Raw genomic sequence first — 25,557 nt, forward strand, 5'->3', positions numbered from 1 at the left:
TTTAAATTTTGCATTTCATTTTTTCCCCCAGTGCTAAGTACCACATATATAAGACAATAACTATTCTCGTTGGAAGCAGAGCCACATGTAAAAATAATTTTCCATTTTTCTTTTGAATGTGAACCTTCCAGCAATGCCTCTAATTTTCTCTTAAATCATCTCTCAATCATCTTAAGGTTCTAGTAGATAAACATTGGTAAATGTTTGATACCAAATCATTTGAATTGTTATCATCTTTATACAAACTCATAAAGTTACTGTGTGATGGAGATTGCAATCCTAAACACATACCTAGGAGTAAGCCCCATTGAAACCAATAGAACTTATGTCTGAGTAGGCAAGTATAAAATTCTACTATAAGGTTACCATTTCTAATGTTATTCCACACAGCAACTATATTATTTTGTAAACACACAATTAATCCATTCCGTGGTTCAAAATTATTGGAATGTATTTAATTGGTGATTTCTACTTTTAAACAGCAAACTTAGGTTTTTATCCATGCAATGCTTCATGAAATTTATGTTGTAATATCAATTTTTATTTATATATAAATGCAAGCAGGTTTAAAACAATTATTACTAAAATAATAAAATAATAGCCTACTGCTAGACTGACTTAACATCTGATTAATGTTGCATCTTGAATTCAGGTTAAGAAGTAGATGTTTTAATGGAAAATATATAGATAAATTGGCACTGTTGACAACGGCATAAACCAAACCATACTATCTTTTGAATTTCCTCTTTTTGCTCTTAATTCACCTGCAGCACATTAGACAAGGTAATAATTTATGATAATCATATGAAAATATACAATTAATATTCATCACCTCTAGTTTCTCATCACTTTAGATAATCAGTAATGCAGAGTGAAAATGCTGTCAGATTTCTAATTGCTTTGTAATGGGCCTGAAATAGGGAAATCATTAAAGACAAACAATCTGTCACTTGTCTGTTACTTTAACTATCTATCACTAAAAAAGAAACTCATTAAAGAAATTGCTAATGAGCTACAAAAGACTGCACTGAATGTGTCCTGCAATGTATTTTAAAAAATACAGTATCTGCCTAAATAATTCCCTAGACACTGTATACATTTTTGTGGACTTAGGAAACATGTATCGCTCATGCAGCTTGATTTTATTATGATAGTTTCGCACTTAACATGTAGATAATTCACATTATTTTCAATGTGACTTACTTCCACATGGCATCTACTGACCTGAGATCCATGTGCACAGATGCATCCCGTTACTTCTATAGAAAGCTGCTCTCTGTGCATTTGGGCAACATAGACTTGAGTCTTCCTGTTTCAATACTTCCTTGCCCTTCGGTCAGGGGATTCCTATTTATCAAATAAATTTACTAGAGAACCTCCACATAATTTATTATCAGGGCAGGCAAATCTGGTACTATTATTACTGCTATTAATACTTTCACTAGCTATTTACTGTATTTAGCATCATCCCTGTGTAAAGGGATGAAATGGAAGTGACATGGTTACTGTTTAGAAGGCTTACAATAATCAAATAATTGAGTTGTCATCACTTTAGCCAAACCACCACATACAAGAGGGAGTTGTCAGCCAATTCAGGGTAACACTGAGGTTGACCCTGTGTGTGTGTACACACACACACACACACACACACACACACCTTTAGAACAACCCCTAAGGTGGAACACCCCACCCCCAAAATAAATAAAAAATCCAGCCCGGTGAGAACTTAACATGTATAGTGCCCTCAGAATACTGATGGTTGAGAAGCAGGGGAGAATTCTGAAAACTGGATGGACAGAAAAAAATTGATTGGTTTGGTTGGAAATGTGGGAGGAGGCAGAGACACAGATATAAACAGGAAAGAGAGAACCATTTCATTGTCTGTAAAGGCCATTTCTTGGTACACATTGAGAAGTTATTTTGAAATATCCCCAGGGACAGAAGTGATTAACTGCCATAAAAATCAATGGAGAAATCCAAGTAACATTAAACAATTTGTCTGTTGGTGGTGTTGGTGGCTTGATATTACAAAAATAATGAAGTGTTTTAAAAGCTTTCTTTTTATTGTATTTTAAAAGATGAGATCAACATAATAGTTTTGCAATCCCAATAATTTATCTGAAACTTGGATAACTTTACTTAAAAAAATTTAAAAATTGTCCAGTAGCAACTTAGAGACCAACTAAGTTGGTTCTGGGTATAAGCTTTTGTGTGCATGCACACTTTTTCAGATATACTGAAGCAGAAGTCACCAGACCCTTATATATAGTGGGAGGGTAGAGTGGGGTTTTTCTCAGAAGGGTCGTAGGAGATGGGTGATTGACTCTTCTCTCTAAAAGTATGAATCAGAAAAATACCCATCTGCAGCAATTTACATATAAAGCTACTTGCTTTCATCAGCAAGTAATAATAATAGTAATAATAATAATGTTATTATTTATGCCCCGCCCATCTGGCTGGGTTTCCCCAACTACTCTGGGCAGCTTACAGCACATAAAAAATGGTAAAACATTAGACATTTAAAATTTCCCAATACAGGGTTGCCTTCGGATGTCTTCTAAAAGTCAGATAGTTTATTTCTTTGACATCTGATGGGAGGGAGTTCCACAGGGTGGGCGCTACTACCAAGAAGGCCCTCTGCCTGGTTCCCTGTAACCTCACTTCTCACAGAGGGAACCACCAGAAGGCCCTCAGAGCTGGACCTCAGTGTCCAGGTTAAACAATGGGAGTGGAGACGTTCCTTTAGGTATACTGGGCCAAGGCCGTTTAGGGCTTTAAAGGTCAGCACTGATACTTTGATTGTGCTTGGAAACGTACTGGGAGTCAATGTAGGTCTTTCAGGACCAGTGTTATATGGCTTGGCGGCCACTTCCAGTCACCAGTCTAGCTGCCGCATTCTGGATTAGTTGTAGTTTCTGGGTCACCTTCAAAGGTAGCCTCACATAGAGCACATTGCAGTAGTCCAAGTGAGAGATAACTAGAGGATACACCTCTCTGGTGAGACAGTCTGCGGGAAGGTAGGGTTTTAGTCTGCGAACCAGATGGAGCTGGTAGATAGCTGCCCCGGACACAGAATTAACCTGCACCTCCATGGACAGCTGTGAGTCCAAAATGACTCCCAGGCTGCGCACCTGATCCTTCAGGGTCACAGTTATCCCATTCAGGACCAGGGAGTCCTCCACACCTGCCTGCCTCCTGAAACCCCAAAACGGTACTTCTGTCTTGTTAGGATTCAGCCTCACTCCATTAGCTGCCATCCATCCTCCAACTACCTCCAGTCACTCACACAAGACACTTGCTGCCTTCAATGGTTCTGATTTAAAAGAGAGGTAGAGCTGGGTATCATCTGCATACTGATAAACACCCAGCCCAAACCCACTGATGATCTCTCTCAGTGGCTTCATATGAATGTTAAAAAGCATGGGGGAGAGGACGGTACCCTGAGGCACCCCACAAGTGACAGCCCAGGGGTTTGAACACTCATCACCCAACACCACTTTCTGGACGTGGCCCAGGAGGAAGGAGCAGAACCGCTATATAACAGTGCCCCCAGTTCCTCTAGACGGTCCAGAAAGATGTCATGGTTGATGGTACCAAATGCCGCTAAGAGATCCAGCAGAACTAGGAAGCAGTTCTGTGTGTCAAGCATATGGTAGAGATTATTGGAAACAGTAGAAAAAGGTTTTATGAAAAATGATTTGTGACCAACATAACATGTGACAATTCACTCACAGACACCCACAAATAAATGTCTCAGAAGCAAGACGCTGTGTATATGACACTTGACTATGCATTCACAAGCTGCAGGTCAGCATCAAGTCCATGTGGGAAGTTGTAATGCCCACAGGAATATACACTTGGCTGTGGCAAAACCCTAATGATTTGTTTCTTTTCACCCCAATGTTTATCATCATTTGCAGGGAAGACAAATGTCACAGAAATCTCATCTTTAAAGGGGATTTCATACTAATGAATATCATTTTGCATCACCTGGCCAACCAATTTCCCAGTTCAAATTCAACATTAACAACATTTTGAACTGACACCAGTACTTCAGTGGCTGTTTCTGCTTCATCACCTTTTAAAAAAGATAATCACATTTCCCACAGGGACAGTATTCCCTGTGTTTACGGTGTTTACTTTAAATTATGTTAAAAATCAATTTACTGTTTGTAAATTAAGTCTGCCTTCAACCTTTTATGGGGTTGTACTGTTCCCTGAGGCAATGCAAGGGACCCTCTGTTCCTGAAGTGAATGTTTGTATCTCTAGATCAGGGGTGAGGAACATTCGGCCCTTGGGCAAATCTTGGCCCTCCAGACTTCTTCATTTGGCCTCTACACCTGATGTCATACAGGTAAGGGCAGGGCTTGCCTGAAAGGGCAGGGCTTGTCCAAAGCTCATTTGTGCAGCTCCCAAAGTGTCCAACACCCAGCTGGTTGTCAGGACACTTTGAAGAACTGTGCAAATTAAGGACCCAGCTCAAAGCAGGACAACTTCACCTTCACATCAGCCAATACGAAGGGAGAGCAATCCTGCAGGCAGCATTCCCATACTCAGCACTAAACAGGATTGCTGCCCACATCAATCCTGCCTAGCTGCTTTCATTAACAAACTAAATGGCTCATAATATACGTAGAACTTGTATCAAGGATAAACGTCTTCCATTTCCACCTTCACCAGGGTCTCATTGGGGCTACTCTCTTCCAAGTTCAGTTCATCATTTGCCCAATCAGAATGCTAGCGACAAATGACAAGTTGTATTAGTAGATGTGACAGTATCAAATTGATGCAGAGGGAGGGAAATTGGCATTTACACATTTGCACTCTGAGCCTTTATTTACACATAAGTCTGATTCATTGTGTGTTGCTTGATCATAAAGGGTGGCGTTCAACATTCAGAGTAAACCCACTGAAATCAACAAACGTGACCGTTCATTGCAGTGGGTCTATTCTGAATAAAACTTGGCTACAGTGGAGTAGCGTGGGTTGTCAGCACCCAGGGCAAGGCAAGTAATTTGCGCCCCCTAACCCATGGATTTGCGCCCCCAAACCCCTGGATTTGCGCCCCCTAACCCTAACCCCCAGATGTTGCGCCCGGTGCGGCCAGCCCCCCCTGCACCCCCACGCTACGCCACTGCTTGGCTGAATAGCAACCAAAGAAGGCATCAGTCTACGTCCTTAAATAGAACTAACTTATGACAAAAACAACAACAAAAAGTTTTACTCTACTTTTCTAAACCCAGAACTCTTGCTATTTTAAAGTGAGGTAGCTCAGGAAAAAACAGGGGCATTCCTATCTCCTCCTCCCCCCCCCCCCCCAGTTTCCATATGTTCCTTATCTTAGGGCTTAGGAATTGCCTCCTCCCCACCCGCCCCCAGCAATTTATATGGAATGCGACTCCATACAAATTTCTCCTCCAGCGTCTCCGGATTGGAGATAAGGGTGCTGAAAACAGGCAAACACCCGCTTAGACCCGTTGCTCGAAGAAGCAAGAAAAGGCTAAGCGAAGCTTCCCTTAAATTTTCTCTGGAAGAGATAAAGCTAAGCCCAGGCCCCTGCAGGGGATTGGAGAAGAGAGGCTCTCGATTCTACCCAAACGAAGAATTAAGTAACGTGAAGACAAACGCTCACTCACAAAGCGCCGCGGCTTCTCCATCTGCTCCGAGCGGCCTTCGGTCGCCATGACGACGGCGTCTCTCCTCAGCCGGGCTCGCTTTCCTCCGTGTGCGTCGACATGTGGGGCCGGGTAGGAAACAGGCACAGCATCCGGAACGTTGCTTACAACGAAGCGCTATGAGGTTAGTCGGCCCTTCTTCCTGCTTTATACCCAACGCGGCAAGTTCTCGCCCTCTCTCACTCCCGCCCTCGAGGATTATCTGGCGGCCTGGTGCACAGATCCACGGAGCCGGATGCGGCCACTGGTTGCTTCCCCGCTTCTAGTTGCTGCTTCGTGAGGCCTTTCGCTCGACGAGGCCCGGCATCGCTTGCCCCTCGGGGAATGGCAGTTGGGTGAGTTTGGGCATGCACGGTCCTCTCGCTCCAGGAAGGGCTCCCCTGCCGTGTGCCGCTGAGGCCCTTGTTCCGGCAATGCCAGCCAAAGTCACAGATATTATTATTATTATTATTATTATTATTATTATTATTTACGAAGGAGAGACGCTTCGCCTTCTCAGATATGTGCCCTACTACTCTGCTGTGTGAAATTCCGGTTGTGTGTGTTATGGCAGGCCCGTAGGAGGCCTAAATGTTCCGGTGGGGAACACCAAAAAAAAGTAGGGAAGGCAGCTTATCCCTTTCAACACATTATTGTTTTACTTGTATTCATTAAGGCTATATTATATTACTGTTACCAGCACAGGCCCTGCAGCAGCGGGGAGCCAAGTTGGAGGGGAACTATTTATGAGGCTGCCAGAGCACATCCTTGCGCTGCCTTCCTCTCTATTCTTCCCCTCTTCACCTTCATCCATCCTCTGGTTCCTTTCCAGCCCCATCCCTTTGCTCTTCCTCAGCCTCTCTTAGCTCCATTCACTTCTTGTTTTCTCCGGCTACTCCTTTTGATATGTTTTGTTTTTATGTTGTAAACCACCCCGTGATTTTCGAATAAAGGGTGGTATATAAATTTAAGCAGGTGTGAATAATGATGATCTATTTTCACTACTCATTTTTCTACCGTTTCCATTCTTTCCACCTGTCTCCACCATCTCACTTATTTCCCCACTTATTTTCAGCCACTGGCCCTTCCTTCCACTCTTTCTCACTGCCTACAAATAAAACTATAACAGTGCTTACTGTCTTTCTCCATCTCCTTGATAAAGATTTATTGACATGATTTTCACTTGTCTAATCTCATTACTTAACTTTGTAAGCAACTCTGGAAACTTTTTTAGACTGAGCATTTTTCCATCAGTTGTATAGTATGCAGAATAAAAAGATTCATGCTCCAGAACAGTGGTGTTTGCTAAGGTTTAGGAAGCACTGTGTTTTGTTCACAGGTTAACAAAAATTGTGGGTAGCATCCTGCTACCCACAATGGTAACCAGTTACATAATGAAGCTCACAAGCAGGTTTTAAGGCCAATAATGCTTTTCCATTGTTTTTCTCCATCAGCATATTTTGGTCTGCTTCTGAACCTGCAGAAGAAAAATTATCTGTCAGCTGATTGCTACATGCAACTTCCAGGTTCAGAGGCAGTGTGCCTCTGAATAAGCTAAGTTTGTGAAGGCTAACAACAGTAATGGTTTTTGGTCTCAAACCCTGCTTTGTCTAATTACCTTTAACAGGGTGTGTAAACCAGTGGCCAACACCATACAATATGCTATGCGAAGAAGTCCTTTATAACAGTCGCCCCAAACTGAGCTAATTTCTTTTGTCTTGATTAAGCAGTGTGTTCCTGTCTCTACTCAGAAGTAAGTTCCATTAATTACAAGTAGTACAAAGATTTCCACAATAAAGGACAAAAGTGGAAAGGACCTAACAGAAGCAGAAGACATCAAGAAGAGGTGGCAAGAATACACAGAGGAATTATACCAGAAAGAAATGGATGTCTCGTATACCCCAGGTAGTGTGGTTGCTGACCTTGAGCCAGACATCCTGGAAAGTGAAGTCAAATGGGCCTTAGAAAGCACTGCAAATAACAAGGCCAGTGGAAGTGATGGCATTCCAGCTGAACTATTTAAAATTTTAAAAGATGATGCTGTTAAGGTGCTACACTCAATATGCCAGCAAGTTTGGAAAACTCAGCAGTGGCCAGAGGATTGGAGAAGATCAGTCTACATCCCAATCCCAAAGAAGGGCAGTGCCAAAGAATGCTCCAACTACCGCACAATTGCACTCATTTCACACGCTAGCAAGGTTATGCTTAAAATTCTACAAGGAAGGCTCAAGCAGTATGTGGACCGAGAACTCCCAGAAGTGCAAGCTGGATTTAGAAGAGGCAGAGGAACCAGAGACCAAATTGCAAACATGCGCTGGATTATGGAGAAAGCTAGAGAGTTCCAGAAAGACATCTACTTCTGCTTCATTGACTATGCAAAAGCTTTTGACTGTGTCGACCACGGCAAACTATGGCAAGTTCTTAAAGAAATGGGAGTGCCAGATCACCTCATCTGTCTCCTGAGAAATCTCTATGTGGGACAAGAAGCTACAGTTAGAACTGGATATGGAACAACTGATTGGTTCAAAATTGGGAAAGGAGTACGACAAGGCTGTATTTTGTCTCCCTGCTTATTTAACTTATATGCAGAATTCATCATGCGAAAGGCAGGGCTGGATGAATCCCTAGCCGGAATTAAGATTGCCGGAAGAAATATCAACAACCTCAGATATGCAGATGACACAACCTTGATGGCAGAAAGTGAGGAGGAATTAAAGAACCTTTTAATGAGGGTGAAAGAGGAGAGCGCAAAATATGGCCTGAAGCTCAACATCAAAAAAACGAAGATCATGGCCACTGGTCCCATCACCTCCTGGCAAATAGAAGGGGAAGAAATGGAGGTAGTGAGAGATTTTACTTTCTTGGGCTCAATGATCACTGCAGATGGTGACAGCAGCCACGAAATTAAAAGACGCCTGCTTCTTGGGAGAAGGGCAATGACAGGCCTAGACAGCATCTTGAGAAGTAGAGACATCACCTTGCCAACAAAGGTTCGTATAGTTAAAGCTATGGTTTTCCCAGTAGTGATGTATGGAAGTGAGAGCTGGACCATAAAGAAGGCTGATCGCCGAAGAATTGATGCTTTTGAATTATGGTGCTGGAGGAGACTCTTGAGAGTCCCATGGACTGCAAGAAGATCAAACCTCTCCATACTGAAGGAAATCAACCCTGAGTGCTCACTGGAAGGACAGATCCTGAAGCTGAGGCTCCAGTACTTTGGTCACCTCATGAGAAGAGAAGACTCCCTGGAGAAGACCCTGATGTTGGGAAAGATGGAGGGCACAAGGAGAAGGGGACGGCAGAGGACGAGATGGTTGGATAGTGTTTTCGAGGTTACCAGCATGAGTTTGAGCAAACTGCGGGAGGCAGTGGAGGACAGAGGTGCCTGGCGTTCTCTGGTCCATGGGGTCACGAAGAGTCGGACACGACTAAACGACTAAACAACAACAACATAGTTCTGCAGCCTTAATTTCCTTGTTGCTTCCCGTCACTCTTGTTGAGAGTTGCCATTTAGGTACTAGGACTATGACAGATGTGGAAATCAAATGTCTCTTCCCATCTCTATGCCACACCTGCTTGGTACCAGTCACAAAATTTCAGTTGGAAATAGGGAGAGCCAAACTATTGTGATTGTGATTCTTTGTTTTTCCCCTGTTCTATTTGTCCACAGCTAAGTTTGCTTTAAAAACTAGAGAGTTAATAGGATACCTGCTGCCTCACTGATGTGACTGAGAGGACTGTGGCTCACTTGTCAGAAAGACTTGGAACACAAAGGATATGCTCAAGTTGGAGACATTAACAACAGAAAAGGGCTTAATAAATCTCCCAGTCACTCTGAAGTCTCCTCACATTTTGCTCATCAAATGACATTGAACACACATGCCTATTAATAAATAGGCAGCTGCCCTGAGATCTGTGTCCTTTTTGGCCTCCCCTGGGCAGATTCATGTAGGGAGATATGGTCCTTCAGATAGCCTGGGCCCAAACTGTATATGGCTTTATAGGTCATAACCAGGACATTGAATTATGTCCAGAAATGGTATTGTAGCCAGTGGAGCTGTTGTAACAAGGAGTTTCTGTTCTCTCTGCACCTGGCTCTGGTTAGCAGTCTGGCCAAAGAATCTTGGACCTGCTGAAGCTTCTGAACACTTTTCAGAAGTAGCCCTACGTAGCCCATTATTAACACCAGACACTTGTTTATCACTGAAACAGCTTCCTCAGATTTAGAAGGAAAGGAGAGATAGAGTTGGGTGTCATCCACATCTTGGTGGCACTGAACCCCCAAACTCCAGACAACCTCTCCCAGTGATTTCATGTAATGGGGGAGAGGACAGAACCCTGAGGGATATCATAGACCAGCAGCCATGGCATTGAACAGGAGTCCCCCTGTGTCACCTTTTGGGCTTGTCTCTCCAAGATGAACTGAAGCCAATGTAAAACAGTGCTGCCAAATCCTATCCCAGCAAGGTGGCCGGGAAAGATACTTTGGTCAATCGTATCAAAAGTTGCTGAGAGCTCTAGCAAAACCAACAGGAACACTCCACCTTCCCAGCTCCAAAGACCTTCTGCCCTATAACTAGGCCTGAAACCAGATTGAAATGGATCTAAATAATGGATCTCACCAGGAACTCCTAGAGCTGAGACGTCTTTTTCAACTACCGTATTTACCAGAATTCCAGGAAGACACTGGTTGGACCACAGTGAGGGACAATACCTGGTTGATTGGCTGGTATTCTGTATTTTGAGTTGGTGGGGTGTGGGAAAGACTGTAGTAATTCTGGCAGTGGAGCCGAAAGAAACTGTGACTGCACACAAATGCCAAGAAAAGCCATCAGTGCTGTCATGCCCCCACTCAACATTGGCTGAAGGGGATGAGAGGTATAAACCTTCACTGATAGACTATATTAGTCACAGATTGAATGACATATCCTTATCAACAGTTTGCCCTTGTATTTAGTTGGCAAAGGTGTAATAGAGGTGGAAGAAATTGGGCTGAGAGGTTGTTCACCTTCAGGTGTATGTCTCCACCACCCACCAAAGTTTTGTACACAATTGCAGGAATGATTTCTCTTACCTTACCCAGGCAATCCAGGCTTGGGTTGCCATTCTGGGAAGTAGCACTATATAAGGGACAAGACTATACCCCTTCAGGTCCTAGCCCCCACAAAATTTTGGTTGCCAACAAAGGACAGCTGAAATGTATGGAGGGCTACCCGGATTCCATTTTGATACAGGACAACACGCATGTTGTTCCCTTTCTTTTAAAATTCTATGTGTACAGTAAAAACTGGAGACAGTGCTATCAGTGCTTCTGTCCCATCACTTGATGTATTATCCCAGAGTGACACTATACAATGGAACCTCTGTTTTCGAACGTAATCCATTCCAGAAGACCATTCAACTTCTGAAACGTTCAAAAACCAGAAACTGAAAGTGGAAGCCTCAGTACAACAGGAAAACTCAAAACGAAAGCTGCATCGCACATTCGGCTTCTGAAAATCATTAAAAAACCGAAGCAGTTACTTTCGGGTTTTCTCCATTCGAAGGCAGAAACGTTCGTTGGAGACGTTCGAAAACTGAGGTTCCACTGTACTGCTATTGAATAATATCATTAGGGTTTTTTGAGGAAGGGTATTGAAGTCCAAATATATTTTCAAATCTCTTTGAAGGATCAGTTGCTTACCAAGCATTTCTTACCCCGTCCTTCAATGCACTTCATGAAAATTTGTTTTCCTTAACAGTTCAGAAAGCCCATGTCAGGTTGAGGAAATGACTTCTGCAAGGGCCATGAAGTATCTCCATTGCTGCGAGAGTCATGGATATTTATTCCCCTGTCTTCCAGTTCCTTGGATCGTTGTCTCCTTGGCCCTGGATTTTCTCTGGTATATAGTTAATGAGAAGCTGTCATTATAGTGTCAGCACATTACAAAGGCTTTCTCTTTCTCTGCTGTTCATTAATGTAATGAGCTGTTAGCCATTGCCTGACACTGATTGCATTTTGTGCTTGTACTGAGGGGAGGCATCAGGATTTCCATTATCCTAGGCATAGTAGATTGGAAGATGGTTCTGTTTGCTTTTCAGTATTTTGTATCTTTTTTTTTTTTTTTTGGAAGGTGGGAAAGTTTGTTCAAGGCTGTAATTCCAAGTGGTACTAGTCAACAAGTAATGCTGCAATCTCTTGCATGCTTCCTAAGGAGTAAATACCATTGAATTCAGTAGGATTAGTACTTGGTAATATACACCACCTAGAGTTCTTTTACCAGAAAAGTGTTTAATGTCTAGGATCCAAAGAGCTACTTTAGACACTTCTATTGTTAGCCCTTTTAAAACTACTCCTCATTTTCAAAGTCCTTTCAGGTTCAAAATTAGAAGTTACTGTTCAAGAAACAAAAGTACAAAATAGTGCAAGTTCTTCAATCACAGCTAATGCACTGTGAAATAAATATTTTAAAAAGTTTTATTTGTTAGTTAGTTTGTTTGTTTCAGTACTTCATTACAGTTTTCCCCCCCAAATATAAAAATCAGATGTAGTGAACTTAAATGCTGGATTTTAAAAAGTTTATTTTGTATATTACTTGTTAAGTGGTTTTTTTTCCAGGCTCTGCAATACTTCTGCCGATTAGTTTGGGAGTATTGTCTTCAGTAATATGAGGATTATAAGTTTTTGATGCAGTTCTTCACAAGGTTCGAAATTGGCAGGGCACCAGGCACATTTTGCACCTAAAGATTCTCCATTTGCAAGCACCTCAAAAGGTCTGGATGCCCTTTTTTTGCATCTGGCTGACACTCAAGGATTACTGAAATGTATGTGCTTTAAAGCCTCGAAGTATATGTTAAGGGTAGACAATATGTTTAGGAGTTCAACAATAAAGTGTTGAGTGTTTTGAAAACTGAAGTATGGTACCATTATTTTTATTGTGCACACCAAATTAAACACATATTAACAATTTCTGTTAAAAATGTGATATTAACAATGTGTCATGTGAATTGTGTATTAGTTCATGCCTATCAAAATAATAAATAAAAAGTGTTCCTGACCTCCTGTAATGGTGACAAACATTCTGTCTGGGTGCCCACAACCCAGGTCCCAGAAGCCATTTAGCTCCTAGCTTTTGTATCCCAGTTTCTAACACTGGTTCTTCATCTATTTACCCTTCTCTAGCTTAATTAATTTCAATGGAAGTGCTCACAAAGCTAGTTAGATAAAATGAGATGCCACAATTCAAATAATTGTTCTTTTGAGAAAATGTGAATCTTGATTTTCATTACATGCTTGCCCAAAGTCTTTGATAGATACATATATATCGGTGCTTATTAGAAAGAGTTCTTGTACTCCTTTAAGGCAAAAGCCACAATTTCCATTTTAGCTCCTGTATTACCAGTCCTGAGTTCAAGGCCTCAGTTTTTTGCTTGCAGTTATGCATTATAAAAATAATTTTTAAAACACGATTGCCTTCTAATTTTTGTTATTTTCATTAAAACAGATACTAGAATGCAATGACTTTTGAAGAGGTGCCAAACAAGGACTGGTATAGCATTCTGGGTGCAGAACCATCGGACAGTTTGATAGAACTGAAGAGGAAATATCAAAAGCTTATATTATTGGTAAGTTTATTTCATGCCTCTTAAAAGACAAAATAAATAAAAATAACATTTGATTGATAAGTGTTGCATAAACAGGGTCCAATGTAGGAAGTGTTAGTTATATCATGTGTGCAAGTAGTTTATTAGATAAAACTGAAACTAGTTTCTCTTCTTCCTTAAGTAACCCTGACACTTTGTAGCATTTCCCAGCATTCTGAAAATATAAAAGAATCTGGTTTCTGGGGTTTTTTATCATGTGAAATGAAAACGAGGCAAAAGAATTCTCTTCAAACTTATAAATAATTCTTTATCTTAATTAAAGAAAATGCCTGACCTTCCCTTCTGAATTGTGGCAGCATGAAATGAATCAATCAGTGTTTGCGACTTTACAATTTGCTACCATGGAAGCAATTATAATGTCACTAGCACTAGACTGGCATCAATGGATAAACTGAGCATGAGACACTGCCTGAAGAAAAGGCTTTTCCCCCTGTAAAAGTATATTCAGCGGCAATAATGGTATTAAAAGACAAGTTTGTGAAGATTTATTAAGTTTGGATGTATGTTTCATTTGTAGAATGTCTTTGTGAGTTTCTGTAGTATCTGTCCTGTAGTGTTTTTAATATAGACCCAATGGTGTATACTGTAAAGGTGTATTAGATGAGACTGAGTATAGACATGTTCTATATGTTGCTGCTACTATAGTGTTCCCGTCAGTGTTCCTGATGTAAAGGGAAAGAACTATCATAGCACGTGAGGGATGAAGAGTACTGTGGTTTCTGTATCCTATCTGATCCTGTCATGTCTGCTGGTATAATTTGACAATCCCTCACTGGTTTGAGGCTGTCTTCCCATCTCAGATTGCTTATGGGTACTGGTGAGGAAGGAAATGCTGTCACGGTATAGTCTATCAACCAGACAGGGTGGGTGGTGCAATAAGTAGTTCAAAAAAAAACTGTCATACCTGTGAACTAGAATGGTAAACCAATTCTATAAATGCATGCTGGACATCCCAGATACAATTCTGTGCCATATTGTAGAGGACTCTCTCCTGAAGGTGTGGGAATATGATTCGAGGTAGCCAAAAGCTTGGTCATTCAGCATAATTTTAGAACACCAGACTTCACTTCACTTCCTCTTTCGTAGTCCTCAAGAGCCCTATTAAGCATTCTCTTCACATGAATGCTAGGTAGCTCTGAGTGCTTTGCCACTGCTGCCACCACTGCCACCCTGCATGCATTGGGAAGCTTGCCATAGTCATGGAGACTCTCCACATGATTTTATAACCAGGACACTAAATCCTGTCTGGAGCTTCCACAAGTACAGCAGGCTTCACTCTACAGATATCTGCCCTGGAGGGTGATGAGGCAACACTGGAGGGGACAGAAGTACCGTGTTTTTCGCTCCATAAGACACACTTTTTCCTCCTAAAAAGTAAGGAGAAATGTCTGTGCGTCTTATGGAGCGAATGTGTGGTCCCTGGCCCAGCATAGCTGGGGACTTTGGTTCCTGGAGTGGCGGGGGTGTGGCACGTCGCCCGTGCGAGCGTTCCCCGCCCGCGTGAGGGGGTGGGGAGAGGCGAGGCGGGGGAAGAGGGCTTTAGAACACTCTTTAGATTTCCCTCCATCAGAGGGGCTCTGCGACTTGCATGAGAGCAGCCAAGAGCCAGTGCAAACCTTCTCCCTTGCGCGCTCTTGTCAAATTGGGACGGGGAGCTCCTGCCAAGCAATATATTTGCCCCTTACACCGAGGTTTAGCTGCCAGATGCCCATGTGTGTCTGAAGGCTCTGAGGGAGACGTTGCCGAGAAGCACAGTGGTACCTCAGGTTACAGATGCTTCAGGTTACAGACTCCGCTAACCCAGAAATAGTACCTCGGGTTAAGAACTTTGCTTCAGGATGAGAACAGAAATTGCATGGCTACAGCGGGAGGCTCCATTAGCTAAAGTGGTACCTCAGGTTAATTGCCGTTTCGGGTTAAGAATGGACCTCCAGAATGAATTAAGTTCTTAACCCGAGGTAGAAGAAACGGGTCGTTTTATACCTTGGATGTGCAAGCAAGGCTGCCAGGCAACACTTTTGGGTTTCGTTTGCAAGGCGAGGCGGCAAATTTCACTTTTGATCTGTTTTTGTTTTGCACTTTTATGTTGTGATCTTCGGGTGGAGGACAGTATACAAATTAACAAGAACAATGCCTGATTTAGACAAGCTCTCTCTCTCTCTCTCTCTCTCTCTCTCTCTCTCTCTCTCCACCCACCTCCCCATGCGTTCTCTCTCCCGGGGAGCGGCTGTAGATGCAGCAGGTGTTTGCTGTGGTTTTATGCTAGGCGAGAGAGAGAGAGAGAGAGGTTCTACCGCCAGAGCCAAGTAACATCTGAGCAAACATTGCCCAGGGAGATGTTGCGGCTGGAGGATGAGGCTCATTGAAAAGAGTGGCAGCGGCTGTTAGTACAGCCGCCAGGAAAGCCGATGAGTTCAGTTTCGCTGCTGCTGCCTTTGGAGGCAGGCTGACTGAACTGCAGGCGCTATCCCGTTGCCAAGGCTCCAGCGGGAGAAGGTGCGTCTTATGGAGCGAAAAATATGGCAGTTATCACATCCTCACTCTCCACTTCCACAATTCTAATTGTGTGAGGAGGAGAATACCTGTATGGGACTAATGTTAACAACAAACTTCAATAAATCTGTTCACCATGCTCACCAGGATGAGTGTGGTGTTATCCATTAGCCAGCTATGATTTAACTTAATGTTTTATCTCATAAACACTCATACTTAAACCTGCTTATTGCAAAATATTTTTGTGGTGTTCACTGTCATCCTGTAGGGAAATGATATCTTGTAAAACACTTAAAACACTATTTTGTCCCATACTTGTGATCACTTTCCTGAGTCCTGATGAGTTTTCTGCTTTTGAAGCACCCTACTGTGGTACATCATGTTGGGTCTGGCTGTCCACTTGTGACATCTGAAATCAGGGTTATGTTGATTTCATTCTATAGTTAGGGCACAGTTATTTGCTGGTTCTGTCTTAATTTTTTTCTTCAAGTTTCATAATCCTCTTACTTTAACAAGTGCAATTAGTGTTTTGTATGTGAATTGGTGGATCTAATTTTAAAAACCCTCACTGATTTATTTAGTTATTTACTTACTTACATTTTCTGTAACTCCTCTTTTAAGTGAGCATTTTGTTTGGGATCTTCTAGCTTAAGAAAATTCATTACAAATGAATATATTTGTCATACATTCTTTTAATTTATTAGCTAGTTTTGAAAGCGAAGAACCAAGAGGAAGGGACACATATTTAATATTATCCTAACTCTCATTCTTTAATGTTGACCATAGATCATTGGGCCTAAGTTACTAATGTATAGTCGCTGTTGGTTTATCTATCTACCAGCCAAGCCTCCAAAAAATTGTTCACACATTTGCTTCAGCAAAAAAGAAAATGTACAGGTGTTAGCATATGAACATTTTTACTGGTCACTGACTTAAGAATAGAGACACACCAGGATGAAAAGGTCTTTCTGTGTGCTAAACTACACTTCAAACCATATTTGTTGACCCTTTTGTTCTTTGAAACCTCCCTTCTACTTCCAAACAAGTGGCTTTTAAAACTTAAATTGCCATAATGGCCAGTTCTGAAATAACAAAGTTGGAGTACTTGAGTTTTCCTAAAACCAGGGTCTGTCTGACAGCAGGATTGTTGTTCAAGTTGATAGCCTGTCTGTTTGAAAGTAATAGACAGGGAGAACTTAGGGGTGTTACGGTCACATGTACATGCATCTTAGCACAGCTGGTAGATCTAAAATTAAGCCTGCCAGCTTTGGCAGTGGTTAGTGCCCATTGTGATTGGGTTAAATTGTGTGATTTATTTTCTTAAACTGATGGTACAGATTATATAATACATTCTAAAGTATTGAACAAATTTACTTGAGTGTATTCTAAAAGTGAATGATAGATGCCAATTATAGGGGATAATATTTGAAAGATTCAAAGCTTTAATATCTACCACATTTAAAATGCAGTTCACTCTTTTGATAATAACTTAGTTCAGATATGTGCCTTCTAGCAGACCTCTAACCAAAGATAGAATATAAAATTCATGAAAGAAACTGTACATGTTTCTTCCTCTTTCCCTATTTGCCTTCTGTGTGACTAAGGCTGCAGTCCTATTCACTTACCTATGTATAAGTCTCATTGAATTCAGCAGGGCTTGCATATGAATAGACCTACTGTATTTTCCCATGTATAAGACGAGCTTTTTTGACCCAAAAATGAGGTTCAAAATTTAGGGTCGTCTTATACATGGGTAGTGCTGAGGGGGGACGGGCGAATGTTTTTTTGGCGCAAGCCTGAGACTGTAAGCGGCGATTGGCTGCTGGATTGTTGGGGAGGGATGCAAAAAATCGCTCACACTGGAACGCAGCACACAACCGCTAGCATTGCAGAAACCATCTGTTAGCTGCCCAATCGCTGCCAAAGTCCACCAATCACTCTCCTGCTTGCTGTGACAAGGGCAGCTATCTATTGGCTGCTGCAGTAGCAATCGGGAGGACTAATAGTGGTGAACAGCCAGCTGATAGGTGGTTTCTGAAACTCAAGTGGTTGTGTGCTGTGTTCTGGCGGGTGAGCAATTTTTGGCATTCCCCCCAAATAATCCCCCCCCAAAGCTCAACCCCCCATTTTCTAAATTTTGAGGCCCCCAAAATAGGGGGCGTCTTATACATGGGGGCGTCTTATACATGGAAAAGTACGGTACCTAGGATTACATTGTTAAATATAAAGGACTGAGACTTATTAAGTTCTGCTCTGTGATGATTTTCCTCTAATTTTCACCTGTGATTCTATATGCAGTATGGTTTTAAAAAAGAACAACTTTTAAGGTCAAGTTAATGAGAATATTCAGGTACTGACATTGCTGAACTTCAGGCCCCTAATAAAGTCTTTCTTTCTTTCATGATGACTTGTCATTGTTCTGTTCTCTCTATGATGTATTATTATGTACACCACCAAGAAATACTGATGATTAAGTGGCATATAAATATCTTAAATAAGAGTTGCACAGGTTCCAAGAAGTTCAGGCAACATCTTTACCTGGGAAGTGAAGTTGCTTCTCACCTCTTAACATAGGATTTTAAGCCCTGCCTTCTGACATAGAAGCACAAGAGTTAACTCTTTCTGGCTTCCCTCTCTTCACTCAGACATAATGAATGGAAAGTTGTTCTTAGGTTTAATTTTCCTTTTTTCATCTATTTCTTTAATAGCTTAAAATTTGCAATTTATTAACTGCAGCTCAGCCCTGATATTGATGGACCTTTTCACCTGTGCCATGGACAAAAATGTTGTCTAAGACCACTTCTTTATATCTTTGTAAGTGAAGGACTTACATTTGCATTTGAAAAGAGACTTTCCTCAAAGGCCATTGGTATTCTGAGAGTTTGTTTACATCAAAATGTGTATGTGTATTGACTGAGGAATGTGTGTGCATTATCTGTCTAACAAAGCTAATTTTTCTGAAGTAGTAGCATAGTTAGCTTTGTGTTCAACAGAGAATTCTTTTTATTGCAAAAACACACTGCAGAATTTCATGACTGACATTTTTTTTTCAGGGTTGCCAGCTGTCTCCACTTTTTATCATCATAACTTCATGATTTTAATTAATAGTTAATCATTGAAAAGTTTCCAGTTTTCACCACCATTTTGAGGGCTTCTTCCATTTTACATTTAATGATTTCCCCCCAGTTTCATGGAATAAGAAATGTTTTATTATAAATGTGTTCAGTATGTATCATGGAGCCAAAGTGGGATCTCCACTGGATCTTTTGAGCATGCAGGAGGGACATTGCGTGCTTTTAAACGGTCAGTGATCACCCACAAAAATGTTTGCGTGCAAGCCATACATCTCCAAATATTACACTTTTCATTAATTAGGTAATGTTCTATGAAATGCATGAGTGCAGACATGCTTTGTCCTATGCAGCAGTGCTCCCCAAGACCGTGCTGGGGCTGGAGGAGAGCCTCCTACCCCAGTGGCACAGTGGAGACGCTGGACCTTCCTATCTACTGGCTGGTCTGCTTGTGTGTGGTGAGTGCATTGGGCACAACAACTTTGGCCAGGTCTAGCACTGCTATATGGCCCTTGGAAAGGTGCCAAACCCTCCAGGTAGAAAAAAGTTAGCCACCTGTGACTTAGAGACTTTTAAAGTATTTGTGGGAAGGAAACTATGTTTCATTTTATATGGGGATATGTTGGGCTGTACTGAGAATAGTAGGTCAGCAGATCTCAGTAGTTCAGCTTAATAGGACAGTTGTGAATCATTTCTGTAGCATTGTTAACATTTTGTTATTGGTTTATATAACTACTTACCCTCATATTAGCCTTGTGAGATAGGATATTTTGCATTTGGACTGAGGAGAGAGAAGAAGGTTTACTGAAATTGCTACTTTGGGGGAAAAACACCCCCTCAATGTTTACACTTCCCCACCCCCAGATTATTTTAAGAGAGAGAAATGCAGCAATCCCAGAATACAAAGCTATTATTTCCATTTTACAGAAGGATGCGGTAATTTATGCTAAGCTCAAGGCCACCTAGTAAGTTCAAGGTAAATGTGGACTTGAACTTTAGAGCTGAGGAACCGAAGTCCAGCAAATGATTACTAGCAAAATGTCTGTCTGTCTGTCTGTCTGTCTGTCTGTCTGTCTGTCTGTCTGTCTCTCTCTCTCTCTCTCTCTCTCTCTCTCTCTCATATTATTCTCTTGTTTTTATCCTCAGTTCTTTCCTTTTTGACCTCGTTTTGATCATAATGTGGAATTGCTTTAATGCTGCACAACATCAAATATTTTATTGTTGTTGACATGTCAGAGCATTTCGTTATAGGGAGGCATATATGTTTGCTAGTGTGTTTATAGCCACCCTTCATCATAACATATTTTAAGGCAGGATAGAATGCCAAAAACTCAATCAACTAAAATGATCACAAATAACAATAAGAGCAGGTAAAAGACACAATTAAAGCCCAGAGATTTAAAATATGTTTTTAAGGCACAGTGCAGGCTAACAAGTTCCAGATAATAAGCCATAGGAGTAGTCCCCAACTACATACTCACTCTTTCAGGGGAAGTGCAACCCAGTCACAAACTATGTCTTCCCAATTTCCAGGTCTGAGAACCTCCAATCCATAGAACTTTCCCCACTGAAGATCAACACACACCCCACTACAATTTGTCCCCCTTTTTTTTAAAAAAAGTCATATTTAAAACTTGAGGTAAAACTTGAGCTTAAAAGAGTAAAGCTGATGTTTTAAGTGAGGAAAACCCCTGCCCTGCAAAGTGGTCTCCATTGGGTCTGGATTCCATCCTTCATGGATGTTTCGCAGTCCCTCACTGCAAGAAGTAAAGTAACAGGGAACCAGGCAGAGGGCCTTCTCAGTAGTGGCGCCCTCCCTGTGGAATGCCCTCCCATCAGATGTCAATGAATTAAAGAACCATGCAACTTTTAGAAGACATCTGAAGGCGGCCCTGTGTCAGGAAATTTTTAATGTTTGACATTTTATTATTATTTATATTTTTCTGGAAGCCACCCAGAGTAGCTGGGGAAACCCAGCCAGATGGGTGGGGTATAAATAATAAAATTGTTGTTGTTGTTTGTTTGTTGTTGTTACTGTTATTATTTTCTAAACACACCCTCAATGTAGTTTGTACCACTATCAATATGAGGGATAGATTGAAGGTAAGGGTCTGACCATTATCTGGTTAAGTTTGAACTGATGATGGCAATTCCCCCCTGTAAGTGTTGTGGGCCCGTTTAGATGGTCCACCCTCAGAGACTGATGAATTTGTAGTGTCCTTGAAATATCTGAGAGATTTTCCAGTGGGAAAGTCAGCAATGCTGTTAATTGTAACTACTATGTGTACAGCTGCACTGAAGCCCAAACTGAGGTTTTATGTCTAGAGGTATATGTGTATTTAAATGAGTTCAGAACCTCACTGAGGCAGTAGTCATAACTTGTAGGTTGGTGATGTGAACTCAGAGAGTTCAGATTTAAAAACTGAGTCCATAAGAAGACTAAAAGGTCATTTTGTGATCATTAGAACATGCTTAGATGAACCTGGCAGTTTGGTTGTGTTTTTTAACCCTCTCTAAGCACCTCTTCATACGTTGAGAAATTAGTTAGTTTTTTCCATATAACACCTATCTGTCAAAATAGCAACTGTACCACTGTGTATCCACAGAGCGTTTTCTCATGATATGCACATGTTTGCTAATTTTCTGTGTATTTTTTATTGTTGCTGCAATTGAAATGCTTTGCTTTTGTTCATCTGCAGAGTTTGTGGTCCCTACTTCCTAGCTTGTATATTTGAAAGAATGTATGTTTATGCTTGTCTAAGGGAAACATCTGGGTGGGAGAAATTATAAATCTGAAAGCATTAATTAAAAAGATGATAACCAAATGAAATAAATAGGTCCACTGGTATTGCTCTGTTTTATAAATAGTGTGGAGAAAACTCAGTGCCTTTGGAAGTATTATTTGAGCATGCATTAGGTGGCAGTAGTGTGTTGTATTTGATGAGAACTCTTTGTCCCTGGTTTGGTTTGGTTTTTACTTTATGTCCTAATGCAGTGTAAAAATGGATGAAACATTATGTCTCAATTATTTATAATGTTATAATTGTTCATAATATACGCCTTATATCTTTAAAATATGTGATTTAGACATTTATAAAAAAAATTGTGACAGTGTTAATAATGACTTTTAAATAATAATTTAGTGCACATTGCTGTACTTGCAGTTTGAATGGACATAAGGGTGAGTGAAAATAATGCTGTTTTAAACATACTTTAAAGGATTGCCCTGAGAAATGTGTAGATATGATTCTCTCCCTTGAGTCCAAATGCAAAATTTCCAGATGTATGTGTAAACTCTTTTTATTAAACAACTTGAGAAGGTGATTGTGTCCTGCTAATTAGAAGTGTGTCACACTTAGGGTTAATTTCTTTTACAATTAGTCAAAGCTAACTAATATTGCATGAAGTCTTTGTTTCTCCCTCCTTTTTCTTTTTTACTCCTTTTCCTTTCTCCTTTAGTCTATTTTTAAATATCTAATCGAGTGTTTTGACACTATTTTATTCTTTTCAGCTATATCCATGCTCCTAATATTGTATACTAGTTATGTTCTTTTAGTTAGTTTGATAAGAGGGGTATGATTTAGTCTCAAGGAGATGTTTATAGAGACTAGGTAGATGTAATTAACCTTTCAGCAAAATGTTTTTAACGTTGACGTCAAATCTTGAACAGGGACAGTTAACTTGTGACCTTTTGGGGTATTCTTTTGCTTCTGCGTGTCTCACAGGTAAAGGAGCTAAGGGAATTCAAAGCTGGTACAGCAATGTCATTAATTTGGCAGAATGATCAATTAATAGAAGAAAAGCATGAAAGCGTTGACAGAACATGCTACCTAATTAGTACCTGATGAACCATGTAGGCCACAGAGCAAAGAGTGCACTGTTGCTTCAGGCTAGCTGTTGTACAAGACCTTTTATGTGCAAGTCATTAAGTCTGTATAGTAGCTAAAGAAAAACACTTCAAATGGATTTTGCTTGGCTGAGGAACTGGTCTTGTGAAGTGTTGAGAAGCCCCCACTGATTTTGCTGGGAACTGGCTAGTTGGTGCTTTACCTCGTTCTCAGACCTGTAATATTGAGCCTCTCCAACTTTACAAGCACAAATGCTTGCTTGCTTGCTCTGCCTCAGGTTAACGGGGTGTACTAAAGGATATGTTTGCACCCTGCACTATGATTTACAACTCAATCCTTACCGTGCCTATTCAGAAGTACTAAGTCCTGTTGGATTCAATAGGGCTTACTCCCAGGCAAGTCAGTTTACAATTGCAGCCTGAATCTTATTTTAAAGCACATTATGCCACTAGCAACGGGCACACCATAACAAAGGGGGCGGGAGTTCATCTTTTTAATTTATACTTGTGAAGCATGACATAAGAACATGTCTTTGGATCGTGACCCCTCCACCTCCATCACTCATCCCTGTCACTGTGCATATAACAGTTATTTGCGTCATTTGCTGTTCTGGTTTTGTTTAATCTAGGTTTTAATTTTCAGTCACCAGCCAATTGTAGGTTCATCCCTCCTGTAAGTTAGAGATTTATGTATTTCAGTGTTTTTCTTGAGGTTTCCTCCAAAAGGTGGAATAAAAATACATTTTTTCTCAAAAATGTTCCTTGAGCTCCACTCTCAGAATGGAAGGGGAGACTTTTTTTCCTTTTTTCTTGCTGATTTCCTCTTCCTGCCTGCAGACTCCAGAATATCTGCTCTGGAAAATTGGAGAATCTCCAGAACAGTGGGAAGGGCAGAGGAGGAAGAAGGGGATTGGCCAAAATCCCTTGCCCTTCTTTGTACAGGAGATTCCATGAGTAGAAGATAATAATTTAAATAATTTTATTATTTGCATCCCACCCATCTGACTGGGTTGCCCCAGCCACTCTCAGCGGCTTCTCTGGATGCAGCCCTGAAATTCACAGAAGGACAACTCTGGATCTAAGCCATTTTAAATATATAAACCAAGGTATCAGTGCAGCCTTGCTAGAAACTTCCTGATGTAAGAACAGCATTTTTGCTAATTAAAACTGTTTTATATAGTACAGTACTCCCCTAAAGAATCCATAAATTTATTTAGCTTTAAACATGGATTCCTTGATGGCAACTGTGTCCAGGAGTGCCTTGCCCATTTGGGGCTTCAAGTATCTATTTCTGATGATGTCAGACCTTACAGTGGTTGCATGCATCTAGATTGGATTACTACTGTGCACTCTACTTGAGCTTAGCTTTGAAATTCTTCTGAAATTTTTGTTGTTCCAGATAGTAGCAGCAACTTATAGGATTACATTACTATCCAGCATCACCCACACTAGTTACCAGCTTGTTTCCTGTCATTATACAAACTGTTGGTTCTTTCCTTTGTAAAACCTTAAATGACTTGGACCTGGCAGACCGTCTTGTAAGTATTAAGATCTGCTAAGGAAGTCCTTCTCTGTGTCTCACCTATGGTGGAAGTAAGATTGATCGGGGTTGGCAATGGTGCAGTAGATCCAGCCTTGACTCTTTGCAGCAGAAGGGCTCCTTCAGTTCATGGAGTGAACCAGAATCCAGGAGAAGTACTGGTACTTCGCTGGAGGAAGATGGCCAGGATTGTTACTTTCACCAATTCTTCTTACCTACAACCACCACCCACACTGTTTAGGAGATTCCGTCAGCCCTTTGCAGTAGCTTTTCAAGAGATCACAGGAGATGACAGAGAGGCAGAAAAATTAGTGAAAATTGCTCCACTGCCAGTGGAACTCAGGGCCTTCCCAGTGTTATGGAATGTCTCGCCCCATGAAGTTCAGATGTCTGTATCTTTGATTGCCATTTGCTGGCTTGTGAAATTACTATTATTATTATTATTATTGCTGCTGCTGCTGCTATTTCTGTTGGCTTCTCATTTGTCTAACTGAGTTGGTTTTTCAGGCTTTGTCCCCCTCCCTCTGGTGACTTCTCTCACAAATTGGAAGAACTATTTCACAGCAGATCTATGTGCTGTATACTTTACCTTGTATTTAAGATACAGTAGGTATCTTAAATAATTAGCCACATTGTGGAGTGCATGATATATGAAATGCAGCTATGAATATTGGCTACAAAAAGCGAAGTATTTGGGTGAATGTAGGCCCCTTATACTTAAATCATATTAATTTCCTCCATTTGTAACCAGATATTGATGTTTTCCACACTTTAGTTTTTAATACTATGCTGCAAAATAGCTTCAGCTACACTAAAGGAGAGTTGTAGTAATTTTTTTAAATGTATTTTTATTAAAGATTTTCTTGGTTGACAAAGTATGAGCAATGTCTCTCTCTCTTTTCCCCCAAGTAACATTTTTACAGATCAGTTTCATTTGTTGAGACATTAGTCATTCAAAGGGATGTTTGCACACTAACTGTGCATGTCCTTTCTCCTTTTCAGCAACTCCTCCTCCCCCACCCTTCCTCAAATCCTTCCAAATCTTCTTGCACAAAGATTGAGCTTGTGAGCATGTGCTAGATCATGGTTAGTAGGAAAGTTCAAAACTTACTACCACTGAAAATGTCAGTATGGCTAAAAAAATACAGTGTCACTTAATTTGAAACTTCATTTGCCTTAAAAACTAATAAACTAGGAATAACGTCACCCAAACTAAGCCATCATGATACAGCACTGTGGGAATTAAAAACTTGAAATGTAACAGTAAAACATTTTGTGGATCTAATGCTTTATTATCTGAAGTTTAT

General features: G+C 40.9%; 2 protein-coding genes across 12 annotated transcripts in view; one reads left to right on the top strand and one right to left on the bottom strand.

Annotated features, from left to right (window-relative positions):
• DCDC1 (doublecortin domain containing 1) overlaps nucleotides 1-5,744 on the bottom strand; it is a 267,210-nt gene extending 261,466 nt beyond the window's left edge. For all 8 annotated transcript variants that reach the window (XR_014566754.1, XM_083748746.1, XM_083748748.1 and 5 more), the window contains exon 1: nucleotides 5,638-5,744. Coding sequence is in view for 7 of the 8 variants with exons in the window: in XM_083748746.1 (XP_083604872.1) it covers nucleotides 5,638-5,685 (48 nt within the window). In the remaining variant the exon portion in view is untranslated. The remainder of the gene's footprint in view (nucleotides 1-5,637) is intronic.
• The window catches only part of DNAJC24 (DnaJ heat shock protein family (Hsp40) member C24), a 40,962-nt gene continuing 21,065 nt past the window's right edge, over nucleotides 5,661-25,557 (top strand). Inside the window, exons 1-2 of one of the 4 annotated variants that reach the window (XM_083751880.1) lie at nucleotides 5,661-5,800; nucleotides 13,140-13,260. In XM_083751880.1, coding sequence (XP_083608006.1) covers nucleotides 13,153-13,260 — 108 coding nt within the window. In that variant the 5' untranslated portion in view covers nucleotides 5,661-5,800; nucleotides 13,140-13,152. Of the gene's footprint in view, nucleotides 6,012-13,139; nucleotides 13,261-25,557 lie in introns of all 4 variants that reach the window. The other 3 variants (XM_083751878.1, XM_083751879.1, XM_083751877.1) reach the window with 3 other exon arrangements.

Source organism: Podarcis gaigeae (assembly GCF_964106915.1).
Source record: "Podarcis gaigeae genome assembly, chromosome: 1".
Lineage (NCBI taxonomy): Eukaryota > Metazoa > Chordata > Lepidosauria > Squamata > Lacertidae > Podarcis > Podarcis gaigeae.